This window comes from Stegastes partitus, unplaced genomic scaffold, assembly GCF_000690725.1.
Source record: "Stegastes partitus isolate 25-593 unplaced genomic scaffold, Stegastes_partitus-1.0.2 Scaffold1358, whole genome shotgun sequence".
NCBI lineage: Eukaryota > Metazoa > Chordata > Actinopteri > Pomacentridae > Stegastes > Stegastes partitus.
This window is the reverse complement of record NW_007579089.1, coordinates 220,573-233,046: the sequence shown is the minus strand read 5'-3', so window position 1 is coordinate 233,046 and position 12,474 is coordinate 220,573. Positions and strand designations below refer to the sequence as shown.

At 49.9% G+C, this 12,474-nt stretch overlaps 1 protein-coding gene across 1 annotated transcript in view; it reads right to left on the bottom strand.

Annotated features, from left to right (window-relative positions):
- Positions 1-9,765, bottom strand: part of eml6 (EMAP like 6) — a 26,053-nt gene extending 16,288 nt beyond the window's left edge. The window contains exons 1-16 of the mRNA XM_008298892.1: positions 9,569-9,765; positions 8,085-8,244; positions 7,815-7,913; positions 7,670-7,738; positions 7,256-7,441; positions 7,010-7,145; positions 6,728-6,929; positions 6,515-6,652; positions 5,524-5,780; positions 5,021-5,230; positions 4,584-4,751; positions 3,105-3,211; positions 2,929-3,029; positions 1,050-1,236; positions 865-970; positions 142-235 (exon numbers count right to left, since the gene is read on the bottom strand). Coding sequence (XP_008297114.1) covers positions 142-235; positions 865-970; positions 1,050-1,236; positions 2,929-3,029; positions 3,105-3,211; positions 4,584-4,751; positions 5,021-5,230; positions 5,524-5,780; positions 6,515-6,652; positions 6,728-6,929; positions 7,010-7,145; positions 7,256-7,441; positions 7,670-7,738; positions 7,815-7,913; positions 8,085-8,244; positions 9,569-9,765 — 2,417 coding nt within the window. The remainder of the gene's footprint in view (positions 1-141; positions 236-864; positions 971-1,049; positions 1,237-2,928; positions 3,030-3,104; positions 3,212-4,583; positions 4,752-5,020; positions 5,231-5,523; positions 5,781-6,514; positions 6,653-6,727; positions 6,930-7,009; positions 7,146-7,255; positions 7,442-7,669; positions 7,739-7,814; positions 7,914-8,084; positions 8,245-9,568) is intronic.
- Positions 9,766-12,474: the final 2,709 nt, after the last annotated feature.

Genomic DNA, 12,474 nt, shown 5'->3' with positions numbered 1-12,474 from the left:
CAGGTGTGTGTCCAAGTGTGTGTTCAGGTGTGTGTGTCCAGGTGTTTGTCCAGGTGTGTGTCCAGGTGTGTGTTCAGGTGTGTGTGTTCAAGAGTGTGTCCAGGTGTGTGTGTCCAGGTGTGTGTGTCCAGGTGTGTGTACCTGGCCTTGGCCAGTCTCTCTCCCTTCTTCCAGTCCCAGATGACGATTGAGTGAAACTCATCGATTCCCACCGAGACCAAACTCTTGCCGTCCGCTGAGACAAACACAGACAGAGGAGGTGGTTCAGAAACCACATACGATGGTTTCGGGATACCAAACGGTGACATAAGGTTCACAGCTGATGATTTGTGGTTTCCACTTGGAGCTTTAGGGATAACAAATGGTGGCTGCTTGGTCTAAATAAGGTCATTTTAACAGAACAAATGCTAATTTAACAGTTACCGGTTACTCAGCCCTCACTCATCTGGACATGAAGGACACGTATGTCAGAACGCTGCTCAACACAATCATTCCTCAACAGCTCATTCACAAACTGGACCGGCCGGGCTCAGTACCGCGATGGCAACTTCCTGACCGAAGGACCACAAGCGCTACGGGTCGACAGCACCATCACAGTTAGAGACTGAAACGGGCAATTTAAGGATTTGTGGTGATAAATACGAATGAGTAATTCTGGGATAACTGTTGATTTAGGGATTACAGCTTCTGGTTTAGGGATAGCAAACGGTGATCTATGAGTATACGCCTGTGTTCCAGAGTTAACCAATCTTGATTTAAGGATTGCAAGTTTCAGTGTTTCGATTAAGAACTAAAACATGTTGATTTCAGGTGTACAGGTGAGGCTGTAGGGATACCAAATGGTGCACTGTGCGGTGACGGTACCTGTGAACTCCAGGGCACAGACTCCTCTGCTGTGGTGTCCTTTGAGCAGCGACAGACACTTCAGAGTCTGCATGTCCCACACATGAATGGCTGGATCTCTGCCCACCTGAACACAGAGCAGCCAATCAGAGATGCTCTCAGGCAGCCTGACGCTAGCATGTTGCATTCGGATTGGCCGGCCGTACCTGAGCAGAGGCCACATAGTCTTTGAGCGGGTGGACGGCGAGGCTGAGGATGTCGTCGTCGTGGCCCAGATAAAACCTCTGACTGTGCTGCAGTCGGTTGTAGACGACGGCGACGGCGGCCACGTGATACACGACCTCACCTGTCTGACTGTAGAACAGGTTGTTACGGCAGTCGAAGCCCCGATACCTGAAACACACCGGTGGTTTAGGGACAACAAATGGTGACATCCTTATGTCTGTGGGTAAAGGTTGCTGATTATAAGATAACAGGTGTGTTCAGAACAGGATTAAAGGTGATCATTTAGGGAAAACAAATGGTGCTTTCTGAATGTACAGTCATGGAAACAATGACCAGACCACCTTGTTTTCTTCAATTTCTTGTTAACACGACTAAACATGCAGCTGATCCTTCGTCCTTTCTGTCCTGTGTGACCTGCTTCAGCTTCATGTGTTCCCTGTAGGGTCCATAAGAGGCCGTTTCCTTTTCAGCAGCAGCACATGCAAAGACCTGGAGTGGTTTCCTGCTGACATTCAGGCCGTAGCACAGCTCAGAAGCTGTCAGCTCTCACATAACGCCTAAAACACAAGAACTATGTGAAGCCACAAAGGCAGCCATCTTGGCTCTGCTGGAAACTGGCATGAGTGAGAGACAGGTAGAGAAGAACCTGAAGATCTCCAAGACAGACGTTCATCACACCAAGAAACAACCAGCCCACCATGGTGCTACCACATCGCTAGCTGGTGGCAGCAGGAAACGTCTTCCTACCCACCAGAGGACCGAGCACTCATCTGTTCTGTGTCAGGAGTCGTGGTCAGACCTCCAGGGACCTGAACATGAGGGGCACTGTGGAGACATGGGACTTGTTGGAAACCGACTTGTTGAAGCTGGTCTGAAGTCACACAGGGCAGAAGAAGCCCTTCATCAACCAAAGGCAGAGGAAAGCCCGGTTCCTCTCTGCTGGGACCACAGGGACCGGACTGGTGATGGTTGGGCTCAGGTTCTCTTCAGGGATGAACCTAATGTTCAGCTGATGCCCACTCCAGCCCACTTCCTGGTGAGGAGGAAGCCTGGAGAAGCCTCCAGACCAGACTGTCCTGCCCCTACAGTAGAACTGGGGGTGGATCAGGGACCATCTGGGCTGGTTCCAGTCTGGGGGGAACAGGGCCAATGGACCAGGTCATGGACAGGCTGCTCTGGAAAACAGTCTTCTGCCATCAGCTGGAAAACTCTTTCCTGCCTCCAGTGACTGGGTTTCCAACCAGACGATGCCCCTTGGCACACGGCGAGGTCAGCTAAAGCCTGGATGGAGAACCAGAACACTGGAACCATGCCTTGGCCCGCTCAGTCACCAGATCTACATCCAGCTGAAAACCTGTGGAAACCATCAAAGGCTAAATGGAGAAGCACAAGCCCACAAACAAAGCACGTTAGTGTGAATGTGAGCAGCAGGAACGGGCTGCTGTGGCAGCAGAACCATGTCAGAACCTGGTGGAGAGCAGCCGAGACGCATGGCTGCAGTCATCACAAACTATGGTTCTGCCATCAGGTACTAACTCCTGTGCATCATGTGACTGAAACAGACAGAACAGGAACCATGGACCGTCTAACAGCTCTGGTTCTGGCAGCACAATGCCATAGCTGCTGGTGGAAGAACTTAGAACCAAGAAACCCTGGAACATGTCTGATACCAGCTCTGAAGTTAAAGTCTGATCAGCTGGTTTTGTTGTTATCAGTATATGTGTCCAAACAAATGGACCTTTAGTGGTACCAGGCATTACAATAAACAGGAAGTTGGAGAAAACCGGGTGGTCTGATCTGGTGTTCAGGACTGTAGATTCATCAAAATGATGAGTTGACAGGTTTAGGGTTTGTTTTTACCCGTGAACAAACTGCAGACGAAGGCCCTCGTCTGGAGCCTTCTGCCGCTTCAGGGAACCAATCAGCTTCTTCCTGAGCTGCGGCAGGTCCTCCTTGTACACCTGCAGACAGAGACAGGTGAGTCAGACGGTCGGGCAGGTTTTTACAGCCAGTGGCAGAGTTTGTTTCCTGGTCACCTGACGTTCGTAGCTGGTCTGAGCTTCCTGCTCGATGTCCGAATCAAGCTCTGGGACGTCCGACACGTCCGAGTCCGACTCGCCGCTGTTGGAGTCGGCGTAACCCTCTGAGGAGCAAAACCACTCGCTTAGTGACCATTATGTGGGAGGTTACGGATAACAGATGTTCATACGTACAGCGCTGCGGAGAAGATCCAGAAAGTCATGAAGCCGCCTTTCAGATGCTAAATTAAACAAAACTAATGATGTACTGACAAATTCAGAATCACATAGAACTTAGGAACTTTAGGGATAAGAAACGGTGATTCAGAAACTCCTGTGTGTGATTTATAGATGCTAGCTTGGTGGCTACGTAGCGGTTAGCGGTGATTAAAGCCACCGTGTTGATAGTTGATGTAAACCTGATGACAAACAGTGATGCAGGGTTTGCAGATGAAGATTTTAATACAAAGGATGATTTACTGACAGCTACAGGTTCAGGGATAACAATGTAGAGATTAGAAGTTAACAACAATAAAATTTAAGTATGTTAACTACATTTTTTTTAGGTGCAATAACAAATAGATTTAATTTACAGACGGGTGAGTTTAAGAAAGCTTTTATAAAATTAAAAAGTTTAATTACAGTTATCAATAAATGATCATTCAGGATAAAATGAGGGCGACTTGGGGTAATAAATATCAATATAAGGTAATGTAAAGACAACTAATGCAGGTTTCTTGGTTATTTTAATGTGACAAATATTGATTTCTTTGATTTTAAGGTCACAGGCAGTGATTTAGGAACAACAAATGGTCACATGTGGATTTTAAAAAATGTGATTCTGAGATAAAAATGTGATTTCAGGGAGTCGTGAACGCTCTCCTAAAGATGGCGTGTTGTATGATTCACGGATAACAAAGTGTGCTTACAGAAGTCGAATTAGGATTCAGATGAGCGTTCATAATAAAAACAACTCAGCCGGGTATCAGGAGGACTCGGTCGTGGTCTGGTCCGTTTGTGGTTCAGTGCTGCTGCTGAAAAAGTGCTGAAGTGGTAAATCTGATTTATTTATTTCACCTTTATTTTACCCGGTAACTTAGTTGAGAACTGGTTCTTATTTTCAGCAGCAACCTGTCAAGAGGCGGCGCACACACAAGATGAACAACAAAACCACATCACATGTACAACAGCTCACACAGCGCGACAAAACAAACTACGCAGAGACTTAGAATAGAGTTAAATAGAGGCTGAAAACAGCTGCCGTGGTCCTGAGGTGTTGCTCTGACTGACCAGAGCGGTATGAGCTGAGGTTTAGGGATTGTTGCAAACAGTCCCGTCATTAGCGGCAGAAACCTGGAATGAGGATCGACCGAGAGCGGGACGGACTTTGGGAATGTGGAGGCCGATGAGACTGTTGGAACGATGAGGACGGGTGGAGCTATGAATGGTCAGTAATGAACGCAAAGAGGGTAAAACACCCCCGTATCTTGGTATTACCTTGGAGGAGGGGCTCCAACACACCATTCATGACGCCTTCGGGTAGGAACCTCCACTGGAAGACAGCGTGGTCGGCGCCGCCGGTGCTGACAACCCACTGCAGGTCATTGGACCAGCGAACGTTGGTCACATGGGCAGAGTGACCGATGTACTTCTTAAATTTGGCTCCTGATGGAAGAAGATGATCATCAGCAGTTGATCCAACAATACAAGTCAGGATTCATCTGGTAACTCAGAAAGAAATGAAACTGCCTGAAGGAGTCCTGAAACATTTCACTGAATCCTTTATTACATTTATTCCAGGTTCAGCTTCTGTACTTAGCTTAAGTTGTCTTTGGTAAAAATCCAAAGAATCCAGGACTAAATTCAGGCCCTGGTTCCTCAAGTGAGAATGCTGGAAAGTTCCTTCAGCACAAAAGATGTTCCAAATCACTGACCTTTCTTCAGGCAGGGGAACCTGAAGAGTTTGACGAGGCCGAGGTCATCACCGGTCACCAGCACGGCGCTGCTGTAGTTGGCGTCCACCGAGTTCACGTTGGTGACAGTGGAGTATTTGGGCCAGATGCCGTTCACCTCCGGCCCAATAACACCGGTCCACGTCATCCAGTGGATCCCCTTCGCCTCCTCTTTAGGAACCAGTTTCCCCGCTGCAGAAACACAAAGGAGGCCGGTGAGTTTCACGACTCCACAGGTAAGTCCGAAATCTAGACAGGTGACAATCAAGTCTAGCCGTAATTCTGGATGGATAGGTCCCTTGTAGGCAGGTAAGCTCCAAGTCAAGTCCCAATTCTAGACAGGTCACATGTCTCAAGTCTGTACAGGTAAGTCACAAGACTAGTCTGAAGTTCAGTCCTGGGTGTAGACAGGTGAATCCTGAGATAAACCGCATTTAAAGTAAACAAATGTTCAGGTGCAGCCCCTCGGACGCTGAGCTCGGTACCTGGCATCCGGTAGAAGAGCCGCTCTCCAGCACCGTCGTTGGTCTGCAGGAAGCGGCTGTCGACCGACCAGTCCAGGTGGGTGATGAAGGAGGCTGAGCGGCTGCACTCTCCCACCTTCTTGTAGCGCTGAGCCACGGCGTAGACGTCCACCAGCCCGTCATTCGATCCCACTGCCAGGTAGGAACCATCTGGAGAAAACTTGAGCTCATGGATCACCTCCTTTCTGTCCTTGATGTGAACGACCTCCGTCATGTCCCTGCAGAAAAGATCGATTACCTCGAGGTCCTGAGAACATCGACAGGTTAAGCCTAAAAATGACCGTTTTAAAAAAGGTTTCAGTCTTTGCTGTTCAACCAGCAGCATTTGAGAGAAGTAAACTATAAAAACTGGAGTTCCTCAGGGCTCAATCCATGGGCCTATTTAATTTAGCATGTACATGCCTCCTTCAGGATAAGTTACAGCACACAAACTTAGATGAATTCTGCGGGTTTGTTGTGGTTCCTTCCACAGGATCTGTTCTTTTCATGCTTCCCATTTATTGTCTGTATAATCAGTCATGCAATGCATTCTGGTAACGCTGCAGTAAGTTTATAGGAAACGGTGCATCTTGTTGCTGACTCTTTATTTGCATAAAGGTGAGGTCTCGACTACTTTGTGGAAATCAGAGGCATCCTCCTGGACATCTCCGGAAACTCCTGAAAAACTGCTAAAGGCTGTCATTCTTAAAGTTGTTCTAAGTCGACTAAAGGTTGAGCTGACTTTGTGATCAGGGCCTCCGTCTCAGAGATTCGGTAAAGCCAAGAAATCAACATGTATCAGTGAATACAGCATATGGGCTCCTACATTTTTAACAATCATTTCTAGCATCTATGTAATTGTAGAAATTAGCCCCCCGATTTAGCTTCTGCGGCTAACTGATCCGACTGCTTTCGGTAAACAGCGTGATAGTTGTTATGACGTTGTGTCACATGACACAGTGAGAAAGGTCACCTGACTCGCAGCACGGTGAACGAACCGTCCTTCATGCCAAGAGCGAGCTGAGAGCCATCGTTGTTGAAGGAAACACTTCGCACCGACTCCTCCATGTTGCAGCGAGCCAGCAGAGTGTGGTCAGGTAGACTCCACAGCCTGAGAGGAGGGAGCCAGGTGAGATACAGACAGGTGGGAACACGGTCAGGTGGGGGTGTCGGTGGTCAGACCAACCTGACAGAGCGGTCGTCGCTCCCGGTGACGGCGACCGGCTGTTTGGGGTGCAGGTCGAGCGCCCACAGCTCGCCCTCGCTGTGACCCTGCATCAGCAGGACCGGTTTGTCGCGGTCTCGGACCATCACCTCGAAGATCTCGCTGTCCTGAGTCCCGGCCAGGATCCGGTCGGCCTTCCAGCAGACGCTGCGGATCGACAGACCTGAAACAGAGGTGCGCACGGTGACTCACCTGAGAGTGGCTACAGGTGTGTCAGCAGGTGAACCGGTCACGTGACGGTACCTTTGTATCCCTGCTCAGCCTCTCTCAGGTCGATCTTGGTGATGGGTTTGAAGTCGACGTCCCACAGTCGGATGCAGCCGTCTCGTCCTCCGGTGGCGAATCCTTCCTCGCAGGCGTGCATGCTGAAGATCCCCGCCTGGAAAACACATCATCAGACTGCTGCTGCTTCCTCAGCTGGTGTTTACGGCGCCGTCTTAAGTTCTACACTTCTACATGAATTCATTTCATATGTGAATGCGTCGGTACCCCGTGAGCAGCCTGCACGGTTCGGATCAGAGTGATTCCTCTCCAGACGTAGACGTCGCCGTTCAGAGCTCCGGAATACGTCAGCTCGTCTTTGGCTGCAGAGACACACAGGATGGTCTGCAGGTCGCCCGTCTTCCCAAAGATTCCTCTCTTAGGGGTCAGAGCGTTTCCACACAGGGTCCAGAACTGCAGACACACACCACCACCACAACAACAACAACAACAACAACAACAACAACACATTTCATCAGTATGACGTCCTGCACCGCTTCACTCTGCCTCAGCAGAACCGCTATCGTCTCTAAATCAAAAACAGACTGAAGCCCAAAGCTGTCATCAGACGTCACACTGAGCAGTACCTCAGCAGGTCACAGGTGACATCATCGGTCACGTGACACTGGAGGCGGGTCTCACCTTGATGTGTTTGACTCCACAGCTGACCAGCCGGCTGGCCTGGAAGGGATCCCAGCAGATGTCAAAGATCTGAGTGGAAACAGAGAGTGAGACGCTGCCGCAGAGCTTCTCATACCTGCACAGGTGAGTCAGTCAACAGTCCTACTCTGTCCGAGTGTCCGGTCGCCGTGGCGAGGACGCGTCCTCTCCTCCAGTCCCAAACGCACACAGTGTTCTTGGCATCGAGGCCGACCGAGGCCAGTCGCTATGGCAACAGAGACAACCAGGTGAGGTCCAGTTAGTTTCACACAGGTGTAGCTCCGCCCACCACCAACACCTCCTGATTTGTTTGTGATGTTCTGCTTCCTGTGTCTGTGTGCTGGTTTTATGTCTTCTGTGGTTTTTTACACCTCTGCAGTTGCTTCGTGTGTCTCACCTGTCCGTCAGAGTCGAAGGCGAGACAGGCGACTCCGTGGGTGTGGACGTCCCTCAGGATGGACACCGTCTGCATGGCGTAGGTGTCCCAGATACAGATGTACGGGTCCTTACCCACCTGACCCGTCGCCACCTGGATCTTATCTGGATGGATGGCCAGGCTGACACACAGACAGGTAGACAGACAGACAGGTGTTTCAGACTGAGACCGCATGATCAGTACTAACAGTAGCAGCACATCCTCCTGCCACCAGAGGCAGCACTGAGCATGCTCAGACCCCTGCTTGTGATTGGCGGAACCAGCAGAAATGGTTGCTGCTGTGTCATCACTGTGACTTCATCAGTCAGGGTGAGCTCACAGTGACAGCTGCTGACATGGCCGCGTGTCGCGCTGTGATTGGCCGACGGAGCCGACCAGATGCTGGTGGCGGCGTCCTACTGACGGACAGCTGTGTCCGACACGCACCAACAGACACGCATGTTGTATGTTCCCCCAACACGCCTCAGGCTCTGTGTTCCTGTGAGGAAACACTGAAGGTCCGACGTTGCTCTGACTGTTTTTATTGTTGTTTATGAGTAAACAAAGACTCTGTTTGGACCCACATCTGTTCCCGTTTACTCAGAGGGTCCCGTTAAAGCAGCAGAACTTCAGCAGGTCCAGTCTCGCTGGAGGAACCGACCTCAGACAGAACCTGCTCTCTGGCCTCTGACTGGGTTCGTTGGTGGACGTCTGAATGCAGACAGAACAGAAACTCTGCGTTCAGATGACAGCGTTCGAAGACAAGGGACTCTGTGTGATTCCCGTCTCGACCAGAGGGGGGAGACAACGCTCCACAAATAGCTCAGGAGTTCTGAACAAACCCATTACTGCAGTGGGACCACTGTAGTCCCACCTGGACCCAACAAACACTAAAATCATAATTTTACGGTGCAGATGGTTTCAGACGTCTCTTGTCAGTGACTCGTAGTCGGTTAACCAGATAACCTCGAAACGAACACGAGTCCTTCAGCGGATCAGGTGTTCCATCGGCCCACCGCTCCACCCCAGCCTCCTCCTGACCGGTCCTGGGATGGTTTAAACACTGAACTGGTTCTGTAACTGGGAGGGCTGGAGGCTGCAGACTGAACTGGGTCACTCAGAGACCTGCAGATGGTCCAGGGGTTCCCAAGCTGAGGGTCGAGGACCTCCAAAGGGTCGGCAGATAAATCTGAAGGGTCCTGAGATTCTTAGAAGTGAATCTGACAAACAAACATCGGTTTTCAGTTCCAGCATTTCCTGCGTAGGAGATATTTCAGGTTCTCATAAACTACGACCTGAATGTTCTTTAGAAACGTCGAACGTTTCTTTTATGCCAAACAGACCAACTGCTAACCGATCATCGGTTGTTCAGTAATTGGCGACTAATTGATAGGTGACCGAGTTCACATCGTCTCCAGTTTTGATTCGATCCGACGCCATCTTTTGTCCAAGCCCCGCCCACTTACCTGATGATGTCATCGTTGTGTCCCAGGTAGAACTTCTGGGTGTGTTCTCGGGTGTTGTAGACCACGCCCACTCCGGCCACGAAGTACACCACCTCCTTCCCGGCCGTGTAGAACAGGTTGTTGCGGCACTGATGTCCTCGGTACCCGTGGATCCACTCCAGCCTCAGCTGGCAGCGCGGCGCCGTTTTGTCCGACATGGCGGCTCAGAGTCCAGTCAGTCTGCTGCCGCTAACGCTGCTGGGAGCTGGAGTCCACCACTGTCGTCCCTCTAGCGGTGCAGCACCCAACTACACTTCCCATAATTCCAGACGGCACCTTCAGCGCCGCTAGCTAACGTTAGCCGAGTCACACGAGTCACGGAGCAGGAAGTTCATGGAGCAGGAAGTTCATGGAGCTGCTTCAGGACGTGGACATGATGGAGACGAGTCGTTGGTCTAGTTTCCAGAGAAGTTCTTCATCGACTAGAATCCAACCTTCTCACAACAGAACAGCCAGAAAAAACAAAATCTCATCTAATGTTTTAAATCCACAGTTAACTGAATGATGTCTTGTTCAGAACCCAAACAGAACTTATTGTTTCTGTTTGACAACTGTTATAAAACTGGGAAACCTTTTTCCACAGAACCGGACTCTGTGGGTCTGTTAGCTGTCACAGAATCTGAAGAACATCTGTTTGATTCTGGAGAAGTCCTGCACAACGATGTGAGAAACACGTGAGGCTTAGCTACTGACACCAGAACCGGTCTGGAGTCCAGTCAGCCCAGCTGCTGTTTCTGTTTGTTTATGAAGTTTTGTGCAGTTTAAGGTTTGTATGATTTCATTTCTACTTGACTGTGTCGTTTCTGGATCCATAGAATACAAACGTGTGTTTGTTCTGGACCGAACCGGACTTCATGTGATTTAAACTTTAAGCGTTTTGTGAAATGAGCGGATTTGATGAATCAATAAAACAATCGATCGAAACTCTTTAAATTTCAACGATAACCAAATAATTTTATTTTACATATTTAAAATGTATTTTTCTGACCGAACCTGCAGATGAGCGACGGTACCGGTCCGGTTCGTTAACTGAAGCGGCTCAATGACAGAAACGTTCCGTTGAAACCTTTCAGGAACGTTTTCTGAACCACATCCGGAGCCTCCCGGCGGAGCCCGGAGGGTCAGGCTGCTCCAGCCCGGTAACGGAGGTCCGGTCCTGAAATAACGGGTTTATCTCCAGCACCGGAGGACGGAGGCTGAAATCTCAGAAATCCCTCCGCCGTCTGTTCGCTGTTTCAGGCTGAAATCCGGAGATTACGGCGCAGATTTGTGGTCGTCGCTCCGCATCCAGAACCGGACACACACACCCGAACCGTCCGAGACCGACTGCAGCTGCAGGCCGGCAGACACACACCCGCTGCGGCTCCGCGGCTCTCTACCCGCCGGAGAATCCCGAAAAACGGTGAAGGAAAGACGGAACATTAACGGAATCAGGATCACTGAGGGAGTCAAGGCGGCGGCCGTGGACAGAGCACTTCCTCCGGAGACCTTCACAATAAAACGCTGCTGGCGCGCCAACGTGCAGCTGAACTGATAGAAACTGGTTTGAACCTCTTCGATGAGGAAAGTCTGTCACATGAACCAGCTGTGCACATCGTCTTCATTACCAGAAAACACCCCAAACGTTTTATCTGTGAAAATGAAGGAATTTAAAGAAAGACCAAAAGTAAGTAATTTATTCCCACTTTATAATGAGATAAGATTTTCTGGGGATCATAGATGGAACGGGCCGACCAGGTACCAGTCGGACTCCTTTCATTTAATTTAGAACCCATCCATCATCTCTCCACCTTCATCCTCACTGGGGGGCGGAGCCTATCCCAGCTGGCTCAGGGTGAAGGCAGGTTCACCTGGACAGGTAACCAGTCTATCACAGGGCTACACTTAGAGACAGACAACCAAGCACACTCACATTCACACCCACGGACAATTTACAATCACCAATTAACCTCAGCATGTTTCTGGACTGTGGGAGGAAGCCGGAGAACCCGGAGAGAACCCACGCTGCACGGGGAGAACATGGAGACTCCACGCAGGAAGATCCCGGGTGTCCTCACCGGGACGCCAACCGGCGACCTTCTAGCTGTGAGGCGCTAACGGTGCTAACCACCTAGAACCCCTAATTTTTAATTGTAAACTGGTTAGTTTCATTTTGAAGGCCACAATCACCCTCTTCCTATCGCCTTCGAACCCAACCCCGTGCACTTAACACCGCTGTCAGAGCGGCTGCGCAGACTGAGCTGTGGAACCGCGGTGCACGCTGGGAACTGTAGTGTTTCAGCAGCAGGCGTGATCGATGCTGCAGAGATCCTCTCCGACAAACAGAGGCTTTCACAGCTGATGCTAATGTTCCTCTGTCAGCAACAGAAGATTAGTTGATCAGGATTTAGTTTCTTTACATCTTTAGTATCAGTTTTACTGTGAAAAGTCAAACGTCTGCAGTAAAACTCACCTGAACACAGAACTAATGGGGCGTGTAGCTAATTAGCTCAACGGCTATTTAGCTGCTAATTGTCTTCCAGCTAATGTGATAGTTAGCTAAATGAACAGATTAAATACCTAGCTAGCAATGCAGCGCGCTAGCTTGACAGTCACTAATCATTACTGCAGGAGCTTTAGCAGCACTTTAGGGAGGAGAGAACATTCAGGAACCGTCTCTCTAGAACCTTCATTAGTGTTCAGGAACCGTCTCTGCAGAACCTTCATTAGAGTTCAGGAACCGTCTCTGCAGAACCTTTGTTAGCGTTCAGGTACCGTCTCTCTAGAACCTTCGTTAGCGTTCAGGAACCGTCTCTGCAGAACCTTTGTTAGCGTTCAGGTACCGTCTCTCTAGAACCTTCGTTAGCGTTCAGGAACCGTCTCTGCAG